Source organism: Tachypleus tridentatus, chromosome 13, assembly GCF_004210375.1.
Source record: "Tachypleus tridentatus isolate NWPU-2018 chromosome 13, ASM421037v1, whole genome shotgun sequence".
Taxonomy (NCBI): domain Eukaryota; kingdom Metazoa; phylum Arthropoda; class Merostomata; order Xiphosura; family Limulidae; genus Tachypleus; species Tachypleus tridentatus.
The window spans coordinates 33,261,206-33,286,358 of NC_134837.1; the positions used below are offsets into that span (position 1 = coordinate 33,261,206).

The following is a 25,153-nucleotide window of genomic DNA, read 5'->3' on the forward strand; positions in this document are numbered from 1 at the left end:
AGATTTTCTAGAAACAAATCTAATTCTTAGCTTACTTTCATAAATAAATCTATTTAGAAAGGACTTTCGCTTCCATCACAACCACGTCAGCTTGGCTAAGTTAAAAAAGATTTGAGTGTTTTTTACTACTTTAATTAAGTTTATTATTGGTTGTTTCAACCCGAGTTACCATTGGTCAACTGTTTGTACAAGATAATCTTTTTCGAATACAGTATAATACCAGTATAGTTTCTAATCATAAACATATTAAAGAAACGTATCCTGACACGATATTACACACTCGAAAAGCACGTGAATTACAAACAAATATTTAAACCAGAAACTATTTGGTTGTGAAAAAGAAACAAAGGACTTCAATATGGTTATGTATGTGTGTTTGTATCGATAAAACATCACCGGAATAACAATTGACCCATACTTGTGATATCGTTAAAAAAACTGACAAACATGATAACAAAAAAAAATTAACCGATTGTGGAGTTTACTCTGTTCAACAAGCAGTTTCAAACTAATGTATCAAATAATACTGACTGCCTTGGCCGTATCCTGATATCAATTCATTCAGTCGTTGTTTGAATGAAAAATATTTTATTTCTAGACGGCGATTTTTTTACAGCTAAGTAGTTTTTGGTTTGGATTTTACATGTATAGTTTATCGAATATTTCAAAATATTTCTTACGTCCAAGATCAGCCAACCATTCTCTGATAAAGTGACCCGCCACCTTGCGGTTGTTATAACTGGAACATTGTATTTGTCTGAAATCCGTCGCGTTCTGGTTACAAGCCTATTCAATAGAAAAACGGGTCATCAAAAAATTCAGTTGTTTCAGCACTCTCAAAGTACTACAAGTTCAATAACGTCTGTGAGATTTTTAAGAGTTTTAAAATGTGAACACTGCCGCCAACGGGACGGGGCCTAAGGGGAAATGTCCAGGGGCTCAAGCGATTGAAACCTGGTAAAACCAGGGGCTAGAGCAAATGAAACCTGGTAAAACGCGCAAAGCACCTTTCCAGGGGCTCGAGCGAATGAAATGAAACTTTCCAGGGGCTCGAGCGTGAAACTGGTAAAAAAGCACCTTTCCAGGGGCTCGAGCGAATGAAACCTGGTAAAACGCGCAAAGCACCTTTCCAGGGGCTCGAGCGAATGAAACCTGGTAAAACGCGCAAAGCACCTTTCCAGGGCCTCGAGCGAATGAAACCTGGTAAAACGCGCAAAGCACCTTTGTTTTGTTTTGGAATTTCGCACAAAGCTACTCAAGCGCTATCTGTGCTAGCCGTCCCTAATTTAGCAGTGTAAGACTAGAGGGAAGGCAGCTAGTCATCACCACCCACCGCCAACTCTTGGGCGACTCTTTTACCAACGAAAAGTGGGATTGACCGTCACATAATAACGCCTCCACGGCTGGGAGGGCGAGCATGTTTGGCGCGACTCGGGCGCGAACCCGCGGCCCTCAGATTACGAAGCGCACGCCTTAACGCGCTAGGCCATGCCAGGCCCGCAAAGCACCTTTAAGCTATACGTTTATTTAATCGTTGAACACATAAATTTGGCTTTTCTTTGCATATAGACACTTGATGCATTAAGATTGAGATGAAATAACAATTTGAGTAACAACATATATTTGATATTTTTATAGACTTAATAGACATTTGTTGTTGCTTTATTAATGTTTTAATATTGTGAGCTAAAAACGGCTGTTGCTATAATTTTGCCTTGTTTATCAGCTTGTTGCTGTTCTACAAACGGCTGTTGCTATAAGTTTGCCTTGTTTATGAGCTTGTTGCCGTTCTAAAACGGCTGTTGCTATAATTTTGCCTTGTTTATGAGCTTGTTGCTGTTTTAAAAAGGGCTGTTGCTATAAAAGCTTTTGCTGTTCTAAAACGGTTGTTGCTATAATTTTGCCTTGTTTATGAGCTTGTTTGTTCTGCTGTTGCTATAATTTTGCCTTGTTTATGAGCTTGTTGCTGTTCTCGGCTGTTGCTATAATTTTGCTTTGTTTATGAGCTTGTTGCTGTTCTAAAATCGGCTGTTGCTATAATTTTGCCTTGTTTATGAGCTTGTTGCTGTTCTAAAATCGGCTGTTGCTATAATTTTGCCTTGTTTATGAGCTTGTTGCTGTTCTAAAATCGGCTGTTGCTATAATTTTGCCTTGTTTATGAGCTTGTTGCTGTTCTAAAATCGGCTGTTGCTATAATTTTGCCTTGTTTATGAGCTTGTTGCTGTTCTAATTTAGGATCTTGTTTTCATCAAGTTCTTCACAATGTTAAAAAGAGGATCCTGTGAAGATGTTTGCCCCAAGGCTCGTGCTGGCTCTGGACACTCTTGAAGATGAAACATCACGTGACATTCCACAGCTTATCACGGATGTGAAATAATTGAATATCTATTTTTAAATGTAAAAATGTGCCACAATATGACCAATGTTTCTTTCGTAAGAGTACTAATCCCTGGAATAAGAAAAAACTCCCCTTAACAAATTTGACTAAATCATGCCTAACAGTTCCGATCTATTCATCAAGAGACACTAGTTCAACAGACCCTAATATCCAGGCATGGAAACCACGTAATTCAGAATAGCTGATAACAGCAGCCTGCCACCTAGGCGGTTACTCTTTAAGCGAATAAAATATTCCACTGACATAATTATAAAACTCTCGTAGCCAAAACTACGCGTTCAGCGGCGTATATTGTCCAGCCCGACAGACTAGCCATTAGGCCATGCTCGTTCCTTAGCGGCAAGAAAAAGTGGCATTTTCATGAAGACTAGAGTTCTAAGAAAATACATTTATTGACCCAAATCAGCAATTATCCGATCAGTTTATTTTCCTTATAAACAAAATTGTTGTATGATCTAATGAAGAGACTTTTTATTTGATTTAAAGAAACACATTTGCCTAACGTGAAAAATACTTTCGTTTGGTATGTTGTGAATTTCGTACAAAGTAGCAAGAGGTTTATTTACGCTGGAAGTCGCTGATTTAGCAGGAAAAGACGAGAGCAGTTAGTCATCACCACCCATCGCCAACTCTTGGGCTACTATTTTACCACCGAACAGTGGGATTGACCGAACATATAACACTCCTACGGCTGAAAGAGCGATTATATTTTGTGGGATGAGGATTTGAATCCGCGACCCTCGGATTGGGAGACAAGCGCCCTAACCACCTGGCCATGCCGGGTCCCCATTGCTTTTAATAAAGTTACTTGAAATTCTTGTCTGTATTTCGGTATGGAAGGAAAGACAGTGACTAATAACTTTTGTCTTCTCTTACTTTTACCATGCAGACTTTATATTCTGAAGTATCACCAAAACACATCTGTGGAAGTCCTCGTAAGTAGTTGCCTACCCTGAAAAACAAAAATAAAACAAATTAAAACTGTTGTTAAATACAAATATTGTAATTCTTTTTGTGATATGTTTCAGGGCTAGTAATAGACTAGAAAAAGAAAAACAACAAAGTTAACTAATCGGAACACTAAAATAAATCCAGGAAAATAATTATATACAAAATTAATTCACATATAGCCCAACGATAGAAAAACAGCTTCATACAGCCAGTACCGAATACCAATAAATAATTCAACCAATTATACCATATAAGCAAAGTCAATTTTGTGAACCAAATGTGTAAATATACAGGTATACTGTACATTTAATTTGATCACAGCAATAATCTGTTAAAACAGAGTGTCACTGCTGAATGCGTTCCACCTACTGATAATACTGCACATTGTATTAGGTCGTCCAGAAATAAATGTTGTTTTTGAAATGCTAAATTTGTAAAAGTATAAACCAGTGTTGTAAAACATGCTTTAATCAAAGTAAGCACCATTTACTTGAACATACTTTTGCCAACGTGTAACTATGCTGCTTATGCTCCTGATGTAGAAATCAGAGTTTCTTTGGTCAATGATCTCCCTGAAAGCTTCTATTCCAGCTGCCTGGTTTCGAAAGCGTTTATTGTTCAAAAGTTGTTAAAGTTCTTGAAAAAATTAAAATCTGTAGGGGAAAAGTCTAGGTAATTAGGTGGATGAGACAGAGCCTCGATTTCCAATTCGTTCAATCTTTCGAGCGTCATTCTTGACAGGCCTCATAACGCTTGTTTTGTTGATCTTCAGTCTGCTCATGCGAAACCCGCTTATTCAATTTTTCGTCTTTCCAATCGCATTCAGGTGGTTGATAATGCTTGATTTGCTTGTGCCTAGCTTTACTTCAAGCTCACGTACTGTTGTGCGAGAGTCTGTATCAACTGCTTCCTCTAACACGTTTTCATCTAAGAATGGCTTCCTTCCACGACCTTCGTGGTCTTCAAGACTTTCATCTCCATGTCGAAACCTTTAGAACCAATGCTGAACTGTACGTTCAATAACAGATCCATGGCCGAATGCCTAGTTGATGTTCTATGTAGTTTCGATAGCTCTTCGTCCAAGTTTGAAGTCGTAGAAGAAGTTCAGACGAAAGTTCTTCTCGTTCATGCTGCCTTAGGGATTGCGAAACTTACTATGAATAGGATTGAAACAGCAGACGATTAAGACACCTTATAAGCGACAAACGTTGGATTAAACCAACCAACGAACGACAAGTCACTCAATATTCAACTTCTAAATGTCATCTTGATAATTCTGACATTTATTTCTGGACAATCTAATAACTATTAAATCAGTATCTGTACCTAAATTGTTTTTATCAGTGATAAAAAATACGTCTGTCTCCTTTGGACCAAGTTTTCTTTTAACTGTAGGACATTCAGTAAGCGAGAAATTCCAAAATAGCTCTGAACATTCGAACGTTTGTCAAGCGGTATTCGTGCAGTGTCAGACTTTAATCTTGTTAATAGAAACTGTTGTCAGCACTTGTCTAGTTAGTAAGCATTAAATGTCTTTCACATAAAAAATTAGATCTTCTGGTTTGTGTAATTCCCATTGATTGTTTGTTTTGGAATTTCGCACAAAGCTACTCGAGGGCTATCTGTGCTAGCCGTCCCTAATTTAGCAGTGTAAGACTAGAGGGAAGGCAGCTAGTCATCACCACCCACCGCCAACTCTTGGGCTACTCTTTTACCAACGAAAAGTGAGATTGACCGTAACATTATAACGCCCTCACGGCTGGGAGGGCAAGCATTTTGGCGCGACTCGGTCGCGAACCCGCGGCCCTCAGATTACGAAGCGCACGCCTTAACGCGCTAGGCCATGCCAGGCCGAATTCCCATTGATTAAAATTCGTCATATTATAAACAATATACGAAGCATACGTCAAACAAAACTTGTTGTATTAACAACACACATAAAACATAGATTAAACAAAATATTTTGTCTTAAAAACATACGCAAAACATACGATAGACAAAGTTTGGTGTATTAACAACACATACGAAACATGTCTTAAACAATATTTTTATATTAACAACACAAGCAAAACATACGTTAAATAATATATGTTGTGTCATAAACATACACAAAACATACGTTTTACGTAGAAGTTTCTTCAGTAATTGGAGTAGACCATTATGAATGAGTGCAGGTTACACATAGCGGTTGCATTGCTTAAATAAAATGTACCGTGTTCCTAGTGTACGAGAGGTGTTATAAGAAATTAAGTTTGAAACAAAATATAAACAAACTACTAATTTCAATATTAGAAAAGTAGCCACCGTGTAACTCTACACTCACCACCAGGAAGACTGTGTTTAATCAGGAATGCTGTTGTTAAGCGCATGACTAATAATAACACTCTGTCTTGTAACTTTTTACCACAGTTAAAGGTCTGTATTTATTATTTAATCGCACTATTAGTGTTACTCTGTTTTTCTGGCTAGTACATATATTGTTACATTTTATAGGTATGTTTAACTAATTAACAGTTTTATGTTTAAAGAGCCCGACTCGTAATCTGAGGGTCGCGGGTTCGCATCCCCATCGCGCCAAACATGCTCGCCCTTTCAGCTGTGGGGGCGTTATAATGTGACGGTCAATCCCACTATTTGTTGGTAAAAGAGTAGCCCAAGAGTTGGCGGTGGGTGGTGATGACTAGCTGCCTTCTCTCTAATCTTACACTGCTAAATTAGGGACGGCTAGCACAGATAACCCTCGAGTAGCTTTGTGCAAAATTTTAAAACAAACAATTTATGTTTAAAAGTCTACGACCATAAACCTGCTCTGAACGGTGACTGTGAAATAAAGACATGTTTGCTCAGGTCAACTGCAGTCCTTTTAACTATAAATAAAATAGTAGCTACGGTGAGATCGACAGTAAATTATGCAAATTAGTACTATTAAAGATTCGAAACATCGTTTGATAATGTGTTTCAAGCCTTCAAAGATCATAATCTACCTTTATATACGGCCCTAGTTAATTTATCAGATATATTTATAACTAAAATAATGATACGTTTAAACTTCTGTAGATAAAAGCTTTCTCTAATTGTTTAAATGGTGCCAGCATATTTGTAGCTTACAGCTTGTTTTATTTGTTGATATGGTTTTAGCAATTGAAATTTACTTCAGACTGTATTTCAAGAGTTTCCCAAAGAGGCGGGCCCATCATGGCCAGGTGGGTTAAGGCGTGCAACTCGTAATCTGAGGGTCGCGGGTTCGCATCCCCGTCGCGCCAAACATGCTCGCTCTTTTAGCCGTGGGGGTGTTACAATGTTACAGCCAATCCCACTATTCGTTTTTAAAAGAGTAGCCCAAGAGTTGGCGGTGGGTGGTGATGACTAGCTGCCTTCCCTCTAGTCTTACACTGCTAAATTAGGGACGGCTAGCACAGATAGCCCTCGAGTAGCTTTGCGCGAAATAAAAAAACAACAAACAAACCAAAATGCTCAATACCATTTAAATCTGATGAATGTGGTGACTAAATTAGATGCCCAAAGTCTTTCTCATATTCTTTGAAACAATCCAACAATTTCAGCCGTTCAAATTGGTGCATTTTCTTCCTGAAACAGATGTGCTTCTTTGGAAGTAACGGGTTAACCATAGGATGAACCTTCCTGTTTAGCGATAAAACTTAAGTAACTAATTGTGGTTACCTACCTTTTCGTGAGATCAATGCTCTAAACCAACAAAAAACTTCACATACTATCACTCAGCTTCAATACTGATGTCCCAGACATTCAGAATTATCAGGTTCTACTGATATTCACCACAAACGAAAAAAACTGTCTCATAGAAAATGTGTAAAAATCCGATTTATCTGATTGAATCACATTTTTCTTCTGTTCTTCGGCTCTATTGTTATGATAGTAATACAAGTTTATTCAGTTGCTTTTGTATTTTGTTAATGCTATTAGGTGTTTATTAATGGCAAATACATCATGGTAACTCATCTTGTGAAGTTACCTTTAAGTTGTTTTGAGAAATTTGTTGTTGTGGGCTAGTATTAAATTCAACGTACTCTCTAGATGCTTTGGTTTTCTGTGTTTGATTTTTCATTCGTGTTAATTCTCGTCTGTGGCAGTCTGTCCCTTTCATGTTCGGATGATGTGGTTTTATTTTTCAATATCCATCCTGACACTGTCCCTCGAGCGTGGCCTAGTACTAAGTATGCTGGACTATAAATCCGTGGTTCCGTTATTCGTATCTAAATACCTAAATAACAAACATATCCGTGCATAAGCAGCCTCTCTATTGACAGCGGGTTTTGTTGACTAGCTTTCTTTTCTGTAACTTACCATTTAAAAAGTAAGGACTGTCACCGCAGTTAACAGCAGCCTTGTTCGAATATCCGAATACAAACAAACATATACTGTTCCTTGGGACAACTTTATTACTTTTGGTGTTTATGTCATTAGTGTTCACCTACAATCGTGTATTTTTGGAAATCTTACAGATCTTTTTTATCTTTGCATTTTGGAACGTTTCTTTGAAACATTATTCGTATACAAACAAATTCGATTGTACAGAAGAATTTAATGGTCAGTTATCATAAGGCCACATTATGCTCTTTGGGAGACACCAAAAATAATATAATCCACACAATTTTGAAATGTGTTAAATTAGAAAACTATCCTTAGCTCTTTTAATTTTCAAGGAAACAAAAGACTGATGGGAGAGTTACTTGCCATATTTTAATTAGAAAATAGCTTCAACCTAATGATGACCAGGAAAAAGGTAAAGTTTGCCTACTAATGGAAATTAAATAATTATAAAGAATGTTCTGTTTGAAAGAAGCTTAAAGCAAGAGTTCACAAGCTATTTCCATAAATCATCAAAACTGGAAAATTATCTTTTAATAAGTTTATAAAAAACTCTGTAGAAAAGATAAAATGGTGAAGATTATTCAGCAAATAAAATTAGTAAAGCAACACAAGATAAACGAAGCCTTTGTTACTAATATATATATTTCTGTCCTACACACACACAACTAAACCGTTTTAATGTAAAATAACACACCAATCATTAGAAAAAACTATTCTTTAGCCATATAATTCTTGGAGATATATACTTGAAACCTGAAATAAAAAGTGAAGTTTTTCCATCTAACCTCAGTAAATCGGATTTGATTTCATTGTTTTTAAACATCGCAATTTTTGGGGATTCACGTGAAAAGGATTTCAAAGGTAACACAAAGTGGATTGTTTAGGTATATTTTTATATATGTAAGAAGCAAGGCTAACACGCATTAAATATATAATAATAACTGTTGCCATATTTAGTCTAGTAGCATTATCTTAAAGCCAGGTGAAGCACAATAGAAATGGATTATGACAAATGGATAGTGATTAATGAGATGCGTCACCTGGTAGGGATATTTTGAATTCTTGCAAATCTTATATTGTGAGTTATTTATTGGAATTTTCCAAATATTAAATTTTTTCTTGTACTTGACATTTCTACAGTATTTCTAGGTATTCGTCTGAAATTTACACGAGTAAAGATGTTTAAGGAGAAGTGTAACTTATGATATTACATTTACTGTTATAGTTACACAAAATATTGTTTAATTAAATAATAGTTTCAAATGCTTGATGTAACACTAGCAAGGAAACGTAACTTATCGTTTTTTCTATATTTTTAAAATACATAAAAACATATTCACAAAACAACACAAGATGCTACTCTAAACACTCGTCAAAATGAAGAAAAAACCCCATCAATTACCAAGCATTTTCCCTCATTTGATTGCAACGAAATGCGAAACTTTGCTGATAAAAGTACCAAAGAAAGCCAATTTTATGCAATTTTGTTTTGCTTTTTTTTTAGAAAAATTGATAAATATTCACGCTAGAGGTCTAAAAAGCTATCAGACGATAACCCGATAGCCTTATGGACTTGACTCAGCTCTGTACTTTCAGTCTTTCTCTTATTGCGTTCGTGACAGACATTTTACACAGAAATAAAAAAGTGATTTATATGTTGCCACACTGCAGAATCACGGGCATAATTATACTGTTGGCATTTCAAAATCGGGTCCTCAGGTTACAAAAAAACAACAACAACTTAAATTGTGTTTTAAAAAATGATAATGGACCCGTTTTTAATCGTAATTACCGACCTTCTTCTGCACACTCGTGTACGCAGGCTTACTCCGCCATCACATGTTTTACTGCACTCTGACCACGCAGACCACCTGGACCATGAGGTGTAAACCCTTCCGTGAGGTTGCCAATCCCGTCGCCAGGTGCCGCTTCTATCATTACTATCTCCAGAGCCGAGTCTTACTTCAGGCTGTAGGCTCTGTAAGTAAAATTAGTAAATCAAAATATTTCATTAGCTAAACTCTAGTTCTTAAAAGATAATTAAACACTGCATATGCATTTACAAAGTTTTCGATCTCTTGGGTGTTTTTGAGACAAAGTTGTTTGTTTCGTTTTTCAATTTTGCGCAAAGCCAAACAAAGCTTATTTGCGCTAGCCGTCTCTAATTTAGCAGAGTAAGACTAGAGGGAAGGCAGCTAGTCATCACCACCCACCGTCAACTCTTGGGATACTTTTTTACCAACGAATAGTGAGATTGATGGTGACATCATAACGCCCCCATGGCTGAAAAGGTGAGCATGTTTGGTGTGATGGGGATTCGAACCCGCGGCCCTCGGATTATGAGTCGAGTGCCTTAACCACCTGGCCATGCCGGGTCAAGACTAAAAAGGAGGCAGCTAGTCATCACCACCCATTGCCAGCTCTTGGACCTACTCTTTTACTAACGAATAGTGGAATTAAGCGTCACATTATAACGGCCCCATGGCTGAAAAGACGAGCATGTGTAGTGTGACGGGGATTCAAACCCGCGACCTTCGGAATACGAGTCGAGCACTTTGAGACCAAAAACTCTAGAATTCGTACCAGATGAACTGGTCAATGCAACTTCTAAATAATACTCAATAAGTAAACTTTAGTGTTACTACGTATACCACTTTCATGTTTGATGTTCCAGCTAATTATTTTTACTAGAACAGAATCAAGAGACAACAATGAAGAACTATAATTTTTGTAGGAACGCCTTCCAGTGGATGAGTAGTATTTTTATATACTTACATTTTTAAACCCGAGATTCTATTTATCACGTCGGCAGAGAGCAAATAATCTGTAGTGTTGCTTTACGCTAAAACAAACAAACATCGATTCTGTAGAACAAATTATATATCAGACGTGAAATGGAAAATACAATCTTTATGCTGACATACAAGTCAGGCCTGGCATGGCCAGGTGGTTAAGGCACTCGACTCCTAATCTGAGGGTCACGGATTCACATCCCCGTCGCGCCAAACATGCTTGTCGTTTCAGTCGTGGGACATTAAAATGTGACGGTCAGTCCCACTATTAGTTAATAAAAGAGTAGTCCAACAGTTGGCAATGGGTGGTAATGACTAGCTGCCTTCCCTTTAGTGTTACACTGTTAAATTAGGGACCGCTAGCGCAGATAGCGCTCATGTAGCTTTGTGCGAAATTTAAAACAAACCAAACCAAACATACAAGTTAATATTTATGAATACATCGCGTTAAACAGATGTTTCTTCTCCAGGTCCTTCTCAACTAGTCCATGAGATGTTTTAAATTATAGTTTTTTTTAAGAATATCATTGCGGACCTATTTTTTGTCCACCATAGGTCTTTGCTCAGGAAAGACCTTCTTTCAGTAGCTCGGCTCTTCAACTTAATTGGACCAAGATGACACCGAAAAATATACTAAACTTATTAAATCTGAAATTCTTTGGAGATAAAAATCGTTTTGAACTGCAGGTAATTTACTATTTTTCACATAAATGGTTTGAAACCTACAGTGATAAATGGTGTAAGGGATGGGATAATCAAATAATGAATTAATTCATCCTAGTCATTATAAATAAGAACTACACATTAAACTAACTGTATCACTCATTGGTCCAATCTTTAGTTTTGATAAGTTAATGAGAAGAACTAAGAGAAGTGTCAGGAAAGCATTTGCAACCTAACATAATTTTCATCAGAAATAGTGTGGTCTATCTATCTATAAGTGTTTGGGTATATATATTTGTATACCCAAGAGTGTCAGGTACACTGGACTTCTTCCTACTTCCATTACTTTGTTTGAATGGATTGATTAATACTGAAGTAATAACATAACTTTAAATCTGGTCCTTTTCAGGGCGCGTGTTAAGGCGTGCGACTCGTAATCTGAGGGTCGCGGGTTCGTATCCCGGTCGCGCTAAACATGCTCGCCCTTTCAGCCGTGGGAGCGTTATAATGTGACGATCAATCCCACTATTCGTTGGTAAAAGAGTAGCCCAAGAGTTGATGGTGGGTGGTGATGACTAGCTGCCTTCCCTCTAGTCTTACACTGCTAAATTAGGGACGGCTAGTGCAGACAGCCCTCGAGTAGCATTGTGCGAAATACAAAAACCAAACCTTTTCAGGGCAATGTTCATTTATATTTTTGTTTCATTTCTTTAACTTTTATTTTTTTAAGTCTAGAACATAGGTGGCTGTTTTATTTTAGCACTATTTTATTATTACTATTTTAAATTTGATTTAATCTTAAAGATCAGATGTACAAGTTTAACAGGGAGAGGTGTTGGAAGCAATAGCACTTGATTATTGATGTGTAATACTGTGAATTTATCCATGTTTAACAGAGTTCTTGATGTATGTTAACATTCGTAGTAGATATTGTTTGATGTTTTTCATAATTATTTTAATGATTATATCTGTTAGATTATTTTCTTTATTTGCATTTGTGTATTCTGTCAATATTTCAGAAAAGTTGGAAGTAATGGCATTGGTTAGTGTGTTTTCAATATTCATAGATGTGGTTTTGTGTGTGTCTTCAGTTGTTTTAGGTGAATCTTCATTACTTGTTGATGGTTTTTCCTGCATGAATGATGTTTTTTTAACTACTGCAGCATATGAGTTTGTTTTTGTGTTTGTGTTTTCTGGTGTTTGAGTAGCAATTGATTTTGATTGTTGATGGATTTTGTTTGTTTGTGGCTAGTTCATATTTGGATTTTTAAGTTCGTATAAGTGTGCCTTAACTGATTTGTATTTTTGGCATCCTTTATAGTTTGCCGTGTGTTCTTCCCCACAATTACAGCATTTAGGTTTGGGATTTTGTTTGGTACATTGTGATATGCGGTGATTTTCTCCACAGTTTAAACAGCGCGCAGTTGCTTGGCATGCTGCTGCTACATGTCTAAACCTTTGGCATTGGTAACACTGTGTTACAACCACTGATGGTGTTTTGGTTTGTTCTACGGTGTATTTGTGGTACCACATTGTGATACCATTATTTATTGTCTTGGGTATTGTCTGTAACTACTTTAATTAAGTTTGTTGGTTTTTTTGTTATATTTGAAATTACGTGTTCCACTGAAAAGTGTTTTATGGTTTGCTCACTTAGTGCAAATAGTGTGGTTTAGTTTGAATTTCGCACAAAGTTACACCAGCTGTACATAATTTAGAAGTGAAAGGGAAAACACGTAATCATCAATAACCACCTCCAACTCGTGGGTTGCTCTTTTTACCAATGAACAGTGGAATTAAACGTCACTTTATAATGCCTCCACGGCAGAAAGACAGCATGTTTGGCGAAACAGGAATTGGAACTTGCGACCCTTAGATTGCGAGTCTAGCGCCCTAACCACCAGATCTCATTAGGTAAAGACTGAAATGTTTTGTAATCATCTGGACATGCCGGACCCAGTTACTGGGACTATTGGTTCTATTTCTTCGCCACATTTTGACACTTTAACATCAAAACTTAAATTGTAATAGTCCATAGAATGTTTATTTGCTGTAAGCGCATTCATACACAGTGGACTATCTACGGTCTAAACACCGTGGGTATCGAAACCAAAATTTTAGCGCTGCGAGTCCTCTTATTTACATCTGAGCTACAGGGGCTTCCCATAATGTCTAAAAATGATGTTCTTGAACTCATAATCTCAATTAAAATGAATATGATAAAGTGGTTCGATTTTTTATGTAATTAAGCCACAATAAATAATTATCAATATGTGATGTTCAAGGCATTGGTTTGTTTTGACTTTCGCGCAAAGCTACTCGAGGGCTATCTGCGCTAGCCATCCCTAAGTTAGCAGAGTAAGACTAGAGAAAAGGCAGCTAGTCATCACCATCCACCGCCAACTCTTGGGCTACTCTTTTACCAATGAATAGTAGGATTGACCGTCACGTTAAAACGCCCCGCGGCTGAAAGGGCGAGTATGTATGGTGCGACGGGGATTCGAACCCACGACCTTCAGATTACGAGTCGAACGCCTTAACCCTCCTGGTCATGCCGGGCAACCATACAGTGTTACCAGATAGTGAGAAATTAGGCCGAACTGGACGATTTTTTACCTCGGGCGACTTTTATTATATTGGAAAAATTGGGTTATTTTTAGCGCTTAACTCGTATGAAATTTACATATCTATGAAGCGAAATTCTCGCTGAATAAATAAATGGCGCTAGTGAACTATGGATTCTTTTATTTTAATTAATATTTTGATTTTTTACAGTAAGAATGAACAAGCACAAGGTCGTATTTGAGGATTAGTTTGGTTTGTTTCAATTTCTGCGCTAGTCGTCCATAATTTAGTAGCTAGTTATCACCACCAACCGCCAACTCTTGGACTACTCTTTTACCAACGAATATTGAGATTGACCGTCACATTATAATGCCCCACGGCTGAAAGGGCGAACATGCTGGTACGATGGGGATCGAACTCGCGACCCTCGGATTACGAGTCGAGTGCCTGCCTTAACCACCTGCCCATGTCGGGCCATGTTTAGCCGAAAGTTTGAAGTTTTATAATACTAAAATTTGGATTTCGATACCTGTCTTGGAAAGAGCATTGTGTATATTTGTGTTAAAAAACAAACCACACACGCGCAAATATACGTTTTTCAGAACGTGGGCTCCAGTCTTGCCAACGTTAAGAAAACGTTACTCCTTATATGACAACATTTGAATATATTTTTAAACATTGTTCATCATTTTTCTATTAATGTCTCGTTTATATCACATATTTCTTTATATATCACGTGGTTATATATCATCGCACTCATACTTTAGGAGGGGGGGTTCTGTCAGACATTTTTCTCTCCCTCGACTCCAACTTCTCCCAAATTTGGATGGCACTCTCCTCTCTTCGGTCTCCTAAATTAGTCATGAGATTGTTTCGTCGTATTAAAGTAGGAGAACGTAACCAACTTGTCACTTTATAATTTTGACGTAACTCAAGCTGTTTAGGATATGAGAGTCATTCCAGGAAATAAGCTAGTGTACAAAAGTCTAAAAATCAATGTTTAACCAGAGGAAATTGTATTATGATGTGTCACAACTAAACAAACAATCAAAATATAGTCTTAATAAATTAACCATCGTCTCTCATCTTCTATGCACCAGTTTATTTTTTATTAAATAAAACTAGCATGTAAAAGTCGATAACAGTTGCATCTTTTCGGAAAAAGAAAATTTTACTTTATGGCGTTTTCTTAGCAACAAAAAAGTTTGGATTCTTTGAGGGGAAAAATATATTTGGCGCGATGCTGCTATTTTTTAAAATGCTTTTGAGTGATTTGGTTTGGTTTATGAATTTCGCGCAAAGCTACACGAGGGCTATCTATTCTAACCGTCCCTAAATTTAGCAGTGTAAGGCTAGAGGGAAGGCAGCTAGTCATCACCACCCACCGCCAATTCTTGGGCTTCGTTTATACAAACGAATAGTGGGACTGACCGTCATATTATTACGCCCACACAGCTGAAAGAGCGAGCATGTTTGGTGTGACAGAGATTTGAATCCGCGACTCTCAGATTACGAGTCGAATGCCTTAACCCACCTGATCATGCCAGGCTCTCCTGAGTGTTAACATTAAATCTGTAATTCATTTTTTTTATCCTAGGATCATCGAAGAAGAATTTGAAGTTATAACTTGTCCCCCAACATCCACTTTATGATGTATAACTTACCATTAAAATGCTCACATATTTTGTCGTATATCTATATCTTCTTGTAAAATGATAACATCACCATAAAAAATGAATTAAGTTACTCATTCCTGTTTCCACATCATGTCTTTGTAGCGTGAGAGAAAAGTTGTAATACGTCTTTAAACAAACGAATACCATGTTACACGAGTCATTCTGATTGAAGATAAACACCGGGGTTGGCTGGTGAGTTTCAAGTGTGATAAACTCTTTGTATCAAAACGTACCTTTATACAGTACTCAAACGACTATTGTGTCCATAAAACCTTGTTCACGTTTCGCTCATGGAATCATTAATTATTCTGAATTGATGGTGTAAAACACTGCATCTCTCAGGCGTGACAAACAAAACAGAAACCTCCGCACACAACACTGTTGATTCTCATGTATCATAACGGTTGTTTATTTAAGCTGTCGTATACGAAACATTGTAATAATGCTAGAAATACTCCCCCACTTCATTATATCTTTTGGTAGTGAAAGTAAAAATATCACTTCTCTCTTGTAGATGTTATTAATGTCAGTTTCAAGACATACGTTCGTAAAACCGCCCAAGTTGCTACACCTTATATAATAATTCACATTTGACGAAGAGGAGTGCACTGTTTAAGAAAGTAAAGTTAGGAAACGGCTTCAATGGGCAGTAAAAAAAGATATATAACAGATTTACAACGTCATCAAATACGTTGCAGCTCAGTGTCGTTTAGTGACTGATCTGACCCACCTGTTCATCACAAGATTAAGTTGTGCTTGAAGATTTCTTCTCGCGATTTAACATCGAGTTGCTTTGGTTCACGGTGTGTCACGTATTGTCGTATTCACTTGATTTGAGTGGTTTGAATTAGAGGCAAGCTGGTGGTCTAATTCTTATTTACGTTTTAATAAGCAGTTCAGTTCTTGATATTTGAAACTTTTACAAGTTTTTTGTTGCACGTTTTGGACAATACAAGTAAGTTGATTTAGGACAAAGTTAGGAATTGGCTATTCAGAGCGACATTGTCTAAAAAAGGAAACATCGGTTGGATGGATTTTACACCAATTCTGCGAACTCTGAAGACATTTGCACGGTATGACAGGTTTGTAGTAATGGGCAAATGAAGGAACATACTAGATAGGTATACGTAAGGTAATAAAGACAAACGATCAGATTTACACAGCCTCGGGTAGTCGCATTGACGAGTTTCATGAGGGAGAACTCACTTTAGAAAATAAAGTTTGGAAAAGTCTTGAATATGTATTTATTAGAAATGTACACCGTTTGGGTGACCGAACGTCGTCATCAGGTTACACCAAAAGAACTTGATAATGAAAAAACTTGTCGGAACCATGTACATTTGTGACAAAACGTTTTCACTAAAATATATATAAAAACGGCTCGTTTGGGTTGAGAAAATATTTTTCACGTAGAGGAACGAAGAAGGTTGAAACGTTGTTTCCTCCACGTAAACAAATTTTGTCAACCCAAACGAGCCGTTTTTACATATATTTTTCCTCTACAAGTGGGTTTTCTCGACATCACTGATTAAAACGTTTTCACTGCCCATTCAAGCCGTCTCCATGAATATTGCCTGAAACGCTCTTAGCACTTATATAACATTTTAATCACGATATTAAACCAGACTAAGTGAACAACTTATATAACATGTCCAAGTTTATTACCTTCATTCATTTTTAGACCATCTTACGTTTCTTAAAGAAACATTTTTTAAGGTTCTATTTTGTTCCCCGCCATTCTGTGCTTCGTTCATTTCTATGCACAAGAAACCCATGTTTTGTCTACATCCAATCACGAGAAACCTTACATTTTATGAGTCTGAACTTATTCCAACAATGGAATATTTCAAGCTGAGGACGAAGTGAAAAGAAAGAAAAACCCACCTTCATCAAATAATAAAAAAGAAAGATTGTAGTGTTCTACCCCGACCAGTGAACCCAGTCTACTAGTGTCCTGGGAGTGGTAGTAACAACGCTACCAGCCGGCACCCGACGCCTGCAGGTTTACCCGGGAACAACGCACGATGAACTTTGTATTCTAGTAGCCATGAATAAAGCCAATGGATGATAACTTTTCCTAAGGCTGTGTTCGTCATTATTATTGTGCTGATATACACTCGTGCTTACATAACTATGTCTATTATTAAGATACTGCTACGCCTCAGACGTTTTTTTTACAGTATATTGTAACGCAGGCATCTTGCGAGAAAAAAAAAATATATAAAAAATTGCGTTGTTTTCCAAACCGAAAGTATAAAAAATTACAAACACGTATTACCGTTTTCTAAATCTTGACGATTATTTAAAGGTTTTATCGTGGTACCTTTACAAAAATAATAACATAAATTTTGAGCTAGGAAATGTCAGAAATCTCTGGAAACCTTGCAATTGAGATAATTTATTTTTTTTAAATAAAAGAACAACAAAAATATCTGGAACGCATAAAAACCATATAATTTGCTAAGACAAGGTATAGCATACCCTAAGGACTCTTTTTCTCTCTCTTTTATTTTTAATGTGACGAGTGAGGTGGTCTATCAGTGTGTAGCCATGATTATTTTATTTTAAGAAAGAGGTAAGTTCATAAGTTAATGATTTGTTCTGTAAAGAAATTGTTTTTTTGTTTGTTTTTGAATTTCGCGCAAAGCTACACGAGGGCTATCTATACTAGCTGTCCCTAATTTAGCAGTGTAAGACTAGAGGGAAGGCAGCTAGTCATCACCACTCACCGCCAACTCTTGGGCTACTTTTTTACCAACGAATAGTGGGATTGACCGTCACATTACAATGCCCTCACAGCTGTAAAGGCAAGCATGTTTGATGTGAAAACGCTTTCTCAGTGCATTATGTTTCAAGACAATAACAACAATAGAAATAAAGTAATAAATAAAATAATGATAAAGGCTTAGAAACACAATGAAATAATATACGAATATATCTCAACAGTACTTTACTTCGTGGCATTTTAATTACGTGTTTAAGTATCAGAATATTGGCTTGGGATCCGAACGTGGGAAGTTACTATGTTAAAGAAAATATTTTAATGGCTCAAACCATGCGTAAAGCAATGTTGGGTGTAACAATTAAAGAGTATTACTTTATAGGTAATTTAAATGTATTACAATTTGCACACAATTTAAAGAGCCCTGTTGGCACTTAACCAAACCAAATAATGTGATAAGGTTGTTTTTTAAGCCGGAAGTAGAACATGGAGATATGCTTTGTAACAAGTTTATTACTTTTTTCTTCAGTGTTAAAAGCATGTATTATAAAATGACAATTTCGATAAGTTTCTGACAAATAAAAACAAAGACAAACTTGATAATAATAAAATCAATAATATTAACTTTATTTTGTCTTGTTTCGTTAGATTTCATATTTTTGGTTTAATGTGTGACACGTGAATTCATTTCTTGGTAGTGGCTGGTTTCAGAACCAAAATAACCAAAAACAGGCAAGAAAGAAAGCCTTGGATTTTCTGTTTTTGAAGATAAATTATCATTGGCTAATTATTTTAAAATGTTGTTCAGTTGCTAAATTTCTAAATATTGTTAAAGGAACCTCATTCTTGTAAAGAAACGTTAAGAATAAAATAAATAAAATCACTATCTTTTAACGATTAAATTTACAAGAAAATTATAATTATTTTTACAAACAATTTTTAAATAAGATGTCAAAAATTCGTATTTTGAGATTGGAAAAGGACAACGACAAAAACAAAGTGTAAATATAATTTGTTTGTAGCTAAGCACAAAGCTACACAATGTGCTCTGTCCTCCAAGAGTATCGAAACACTGTTTCAAGCGCTGTAAGTCTGCCGCTGTGCCAGTAGGGGGCTTCTTTGGATAATATTACAGAAATACCGTGTTTCTCCGAAAATAAGACAGGGCTTATATTAATTTTCACTCCAAAATATGACACTAGGGCTTATTTTCGGGGGATGTCTTATTTTGATACATTAAAAAAATGAAGTTACAAAGTAAAACTATTAAACTAACCATTTAAAATAAACTATTATTAAACTATTAAACTAACTGATTAATACTTAAACAAACTAATTAACTAACTAGTAAACTAATTAATAAATTATTTTTTTTTATTTCTTTCCTCTTCCTGCCACTCTTAACTAGGGCTTATTTTAAGGGTAAGGCTTATATTAAAACTATCCCCAACAATCACACTAAATCTTATTTTATGGGTAGGTCTTATTATCGGTATTTACCTGAAAATACTACTTACGATCATTTTTTCGATATAGTCCTTTGTTTATAACGAATTACGAAATGGGAAAATAGCATACAAATAGTTATCTTTAATGGTCAACGAATAAGGCGAATTACTTAAATTCTCCATCAAAATAATTATTTATGGAAAGCATACACCTATACGTATACAATATTCATTTGCTAAAATACTCACTACAAATTAAGGGTTCTGCATCGAGACCAAATCATTTTTTATGTCGGAAATAGCTTCAAGGATTTATATATAATTATATATATATATTTATATTTAATTACTTTCGTAATTATTTTCAATTTTTTAAAAATTGATAACAAACACAATCTGAATACAACAACCACTACAACATACATGAATCTATAAAACCTATACTAGTATATTTAACTTCTTGGTATCAGAATAGTTTATGCAGAAGTAAACTATTCGAAAATGTTTAAAGAAACAAACGAATTTTTTAAAAAATTAGTTTATTGCATTGCTTGGGGATAAAAATAAACCTTACTTAAAGTAAACAAAATTTCCTTCATTTCAACCTTCTATAACAAAACAACAACAATTACAAATACCTAACACGTTGACTATTTCAACTATTTAAAATAAGTTTTAAAACTTATAATATGTTATAGACTTTATCCATAAACTTTTGAAAAGAAATATTATATATATATATATCTGTGTACACAATAATGGTAATAATTATGGAATAAATAAATAAAATTGGTTTAAAATACGAATATTATGCGATTGTTTCCAGTCTATTGTACGAAAATGAACTGCACTAGAGTACAGCCACGTATAGATAGTTTATACTGTTTGTTTGTTTGTTTTGAATTACGCGCAAAGCTACACGAGGGCTATCCGCTCCAGCCGTCCCTAATTTTGCAGTGTAAGACTAGAGGGAAGGTAGCTAGTTATCACCACCAACTGCCAACTCTTGGGCCACTCTTTTACCAACGAATAGTAGGATTGACCGTCACATTATGACGCCCCCACGACTGAAAGAGCGAGCACGTTATGTGTGAAGGAGATTCAAACCCGCGGCCCTCGCATTACGAGTCGAACGCCTTATCCCACCTGGCCATGCCGGGCCTATTTAGATCTGTAATACAGTTTGATAAAATAATTTTTACGTACATTTTAAATACATACTCGCGAAGTTTGGTTTGGTTTGGTTTTCGAGCACTTTGAGACCAAAAACTCTAGAATTCGTACCAGATGAACTGGTCAATGCAACTTCTAGATAAGAGTCAATAAGTAAACTTTAGTGTTACTACGTATACCACTTTCATGTTTGATGTTCCAGCTAATTATTTTTACTAGAACAGAATCAAGAGACAACAATGAAGAACTATAATTTTTGTAGGAACGCCTTCCAGTGGATGAGTAGTATTTTTATATACTTACATTTTTAAACCCGAGATTCGATTTACCACGTCGGCAGAGAGCAAATAATTTGTAGTGTTGCTTTACGCTAAAACAAACAAACATCGATTCTGTAGAACAAATTATATATCAGACGTGAAATGGAAAATACAATCTTTATGCTGACATACAAGTCAGGCCTGGCATGGCCAGGTGGTTAAGGCACTCGACTCCTAATCTGAGGGTCACGGATTCACATCCCCGTCGCGCCAAACATGCTTGTCCTTTCAGTCGTGGGGACATTAAAATGTGAGGGTAAATCCCACTATTCGTTAGTAAAAGAGTAGTCCAACAGTTGGCAATGGGTGGTAATGACTAGCTGCCTTCCCTTTAGTGTTACACTGTTAAATTAGGGACCGCTAGCGCAGATAGCCCTCATGTAGCTTTGTGCGAAATTTAAAGCAAACCAAACCAAACATACAAGTTAATATTTATGAATACATCGTGTTAAACAGATGTTTCTTCTCCAGGTCCTTCTCAACTAGTCCATGAGATGTTTTAAATTATAGTTTTTTTAAGAATATCATTGCGGACCTATTTTTTGTCCACCATAGGTCTTTGCTCAGGAAGGACCTTCTTTCAGTAGCTCGGCTCTTCAACTTAATTGGACCAAGATGACACCGAAAAATATACTAAACTTATTAAATCTGAAATTCTTTGGAGATAAAAATCGTTTTGAACTGCAGGTAATTTACTATTTTTCACATAAATGGTTTGAAACCTACAGTGATAAATGGTGTAAGGGATGGGATAATCAAATAATGAATTAATTCATCCTAGTCATTATAAATAAGAACTACACATTAAACTAACTGTATCACTCATTGGTCCAATCTTTAGTTTTGATAAGTTAATGAGAAGAACTAAGAGAAGTGTCAGGAAAGCATTTGCAACCTAACATAATTTTCATCAGAAATAGTGTGGTCTATCTATCTATAAGTGTTTGGGTATATATATTTGTATACCCAAGAGTATCAGGTACACTGGACTTCTTCCTACTTCCATTACTTTGTTTGAATGGATTGATTAATACTGAAGTAATAACATAACTTTAAATCTGGTCCTTTTCAGGGCGCGTGTTAAGGCGTGCGACTCGTAATCTGAGGGTCGCGGGTTCGTATCCCGGTCGCGCTAAACATGCTCGCCCTTTCAGCCGTGGGAGCGTTATAATGTGACGATCAATTCCACTATTCGTAGGTAAAAGAGTAGCCCAAGAGTTGGTGGTGGTGGTGATGACTAGCTGCCTTCCCTCTAGTCTTACACTGCTAAATTAGGGACGGCTAGTGCAGACAGCCCTCGAGTAGCATTGTGCGAAATACAAAAAGCAAACCTTTTCAGGGCAATGTTCATTTATATTTTTGTTTGATTTCTTTAACGTTTATTTTTTTAAGTCTAGAACATAGGTGGCTGTTTTATTTTAGCACTATTTTATTATTACTATTTTAAATTTGATTTTATCTTAAAGATCAGATGTACAAGTTTAACAGGGAGAGGTGTTGGAAGCAATAGCACTTGATTATTGATGTGTAATACTGTGAATTTATCCATGTTTAACAGAGTTCTTGATGTATGTTAACATTCGTAGTAGATATTTTTTGATGTTTTTCATAATTATTTTAATGATTGTATCTGTTAGATTATTTTCTTTATTTGCATTTGTGTATTCTGTCAATATTTCAGAAAAGTTGGAAGTAATGGCATTGGTTAGTGTGTTTTCAATATTCATAGACGTGGTTTTGTGTGTGTCTTCAGTTGTTTCAGGTGAATCTTCATTACTTGTTGATGGTTTTTCCTGCATGAATGATGTTTTTTTGACTACTGCAGCATATGAGTTTGTTTTTGTGTTTGTGTTTTCTGGTGTTTGAGTAGCAGTTGATTTTGATTGTTGATGGATTTTGTTTGTTTGTGGCTTGTTCATGTTTGGATTTTTAAGTTCGTATAAGTGTGCCTTAACTGATTTGTATTTTTGGCATCCTTTATAGTTTGCCGTGTGTTCTTCCCCACAATTACAGCATTTAGGTTTGGGATTTTGTTTGGTACATTGTGATATGCGGTGATTTTCTCCACAGTTTAAACAGCGCGCAGTTGCTTGGCATGCTGCTGCTACATGTCTAAACCTTTGGCATTGGTAACACTGTGTTACAACTACTGATGGTGTTTTGGTTTGTTCTACGGTGTATTTGTGGTACCACATTGTGATACCATTATTTATTGTCTTGGGTATTGTCTGTAACTACTTTAATTAAGTTTGTTGGTTTTTTTATTATATTTGAAATTATGTGTTCCACTGAAAAGTGTTTTATGGTTTGCTCACCTAGTACAAATAGTGTGGTTTGGTTTGAATTTCGCACAAAGTTACACCAGCTGTACATAATTTAGAAGTGAAAGGGAAAACACGTAATCATCAATAACCACCTCCAACTCGTGGGTTGCTCTTTTTACCAATGAACAGTGGAATTAAACGTCACTTTATAATGCCTCCACGGCTGAAAGACAGCATGTTTGGCGAAACAGGAATTGGAACTTGCGACCCTCAGATTGCGAGTCTAGCGCCTTAACCACCAGATCTCATTAGGTAAAGACTGAAATGTTTTGTAATCATCTGGACATGCCGGACCCAGTTACTGGCACTATTGGTTGTATTTTGCCACATTTTGACACTTTAACATCAAATCTTAAATTGTAATAGTACATAGGATGTTTATTTGCCGTTAAGCGCATAGATACACAATGGACTATCTACGGTCTAACTACCGTAGGTATCTAAACCAAAATTTTAACGTTGCGAGTCCTCTTCCTCACAACTGAGCCACAGGGGCTTCACAGAATGTCTAAAAATGATGTTCTTGAACACGTAATCCCAAGTAAAATGAATATGATAAAGTGGTTCGATTTTTAATGTAATTAAGTTACAATAAATAATTATCGATATGTGATGTTCAGCTGATTGGTTTGTTTTGACTTTCGCGTGAAGCTACTCGAGGGCTCTATAAGATTATATAAGGCAGTATAAGACTAGAAGAAAGGCAGCTTATTATCGTTATCCACCGCCAACTGTTGGGCTACTCTTCAACAACGAATAATGGGATTGATCGTAACATTATAACGTCCTTACGGCTGAAAGGGTGAACACGTTTGGTGTGACGGGGATTCGAACCCGCAACCCTCGAATTACGAGTAGAGTGCCTAAACCACCTGGTCATGCCGGGCCTAAAAGCAATGGTAGCCATACGTTTCCCAGCAGATATGTGTGCTTGAACGAAATTTTGAGTTCCAGAATATTTGTTTGTTTCTAAACCTGCCTTCGCGCAAAGCTACACAAAATACTATTTGCATAGCTAACCCTAATTTTAAACAGATAGAGGGAAAACAGTTACACAGTACCCATTGTTAACGTTTTAGATATTCTTGTCTGGCAGAGTAGTGGAATTTAACTGTCACCTCATATATAGTCCACAAACGACCCCAAGCAACGAACACATATTTCTAGCAGCGGAATGTGAGACATGGACTCTAGTAGGACTTACAGTTCATGTTAACCATCAGACTATGTCCGTACCCTATTCCACAAGGAGCTGCATAAAGCTGCATTCTGTAGAAATAAATGAAATTAGTACTGTTAGTAATAACATAAAATGAATAGTGTTGCTAATAAAACTGGTAAAATATAAAGCATAAACTCTTCAAATCGATGTTTAGTGACTAGGGGTATACACTATACATGATACGAGACAATCCAGTAGTAATCTTGTCAATGACCTTGTTGTGGCCTCTAGAACATTAAGATACACATTAGCACAGAGTGACCTCAGTGGATATGGAGCTTCTCTAAAACACTGCTAAGAAGATATAATCAAACGGCGGCATGGGTATTAGAATCCAAACAGTTGGACCAGCAGTGCTAAAGAAGGGTGCTTACAGATGAACCAGTTTGTTTGGCAGAGAGAAGAATGGTATTACATCAAAAATATATCATATTTTGTGAAGTACGCAGGGAGACAAACTGAATGAGGCTACACCTCAACCAATGGTATTGGAGATATACCCAAAACTTATACCATCCTGACAGGTACAAGCAGTTTCGTATCTGTCTC

The 25,153-nt window shown here is 36.3% G+C and overlaps 1 protein-coding gene across 7 annotated transcripts in view; it reads right to left on the reverse strand.

Annotated features, from left to right (window-relative positions):
- LOC143236850 (uncharacterized) overlaps nucleotides 1–25,153 on the reverse strand; it is a 71,925-nt gene that overhangs the window by 12,792 nt on the left and 33,980 nt on the right. For 5 of the 7 annotated variants that reach the window (XR_013019771.1, XM_076475472.1, XM_076475468.1 and 2 more), the window contains 3 exons: nucleotides 9,496–9,677; nucleotides 3,275–3,350; nucleotides 681–786 (listed from right to left, as the gene is read on the reverse strand). Coding sequence is in view for 6 of the 7 variants with exons in the window: in XM_076475468.1 (XP_076331583.1) it covers nucleotides 681–786; nucleotides 3,275–3,350; nucleotides 9,496–9,677 (364 nt within the window). In the remaining variant the exon portion in view is untranslated. Of the gene's footprint in view, nucleotides 1–680; nucleotides 787–3,274; nucleotides 3,351–7,395; nucleotides 9,024–9,495; nucleotides 9,678–24,500; nucleotides 24,652–25,153 lie in introns of those variants that run through there. The other 2 variants (XM_076475473.1, XM_076475471.1) reach the window with 2 other exon arrangements.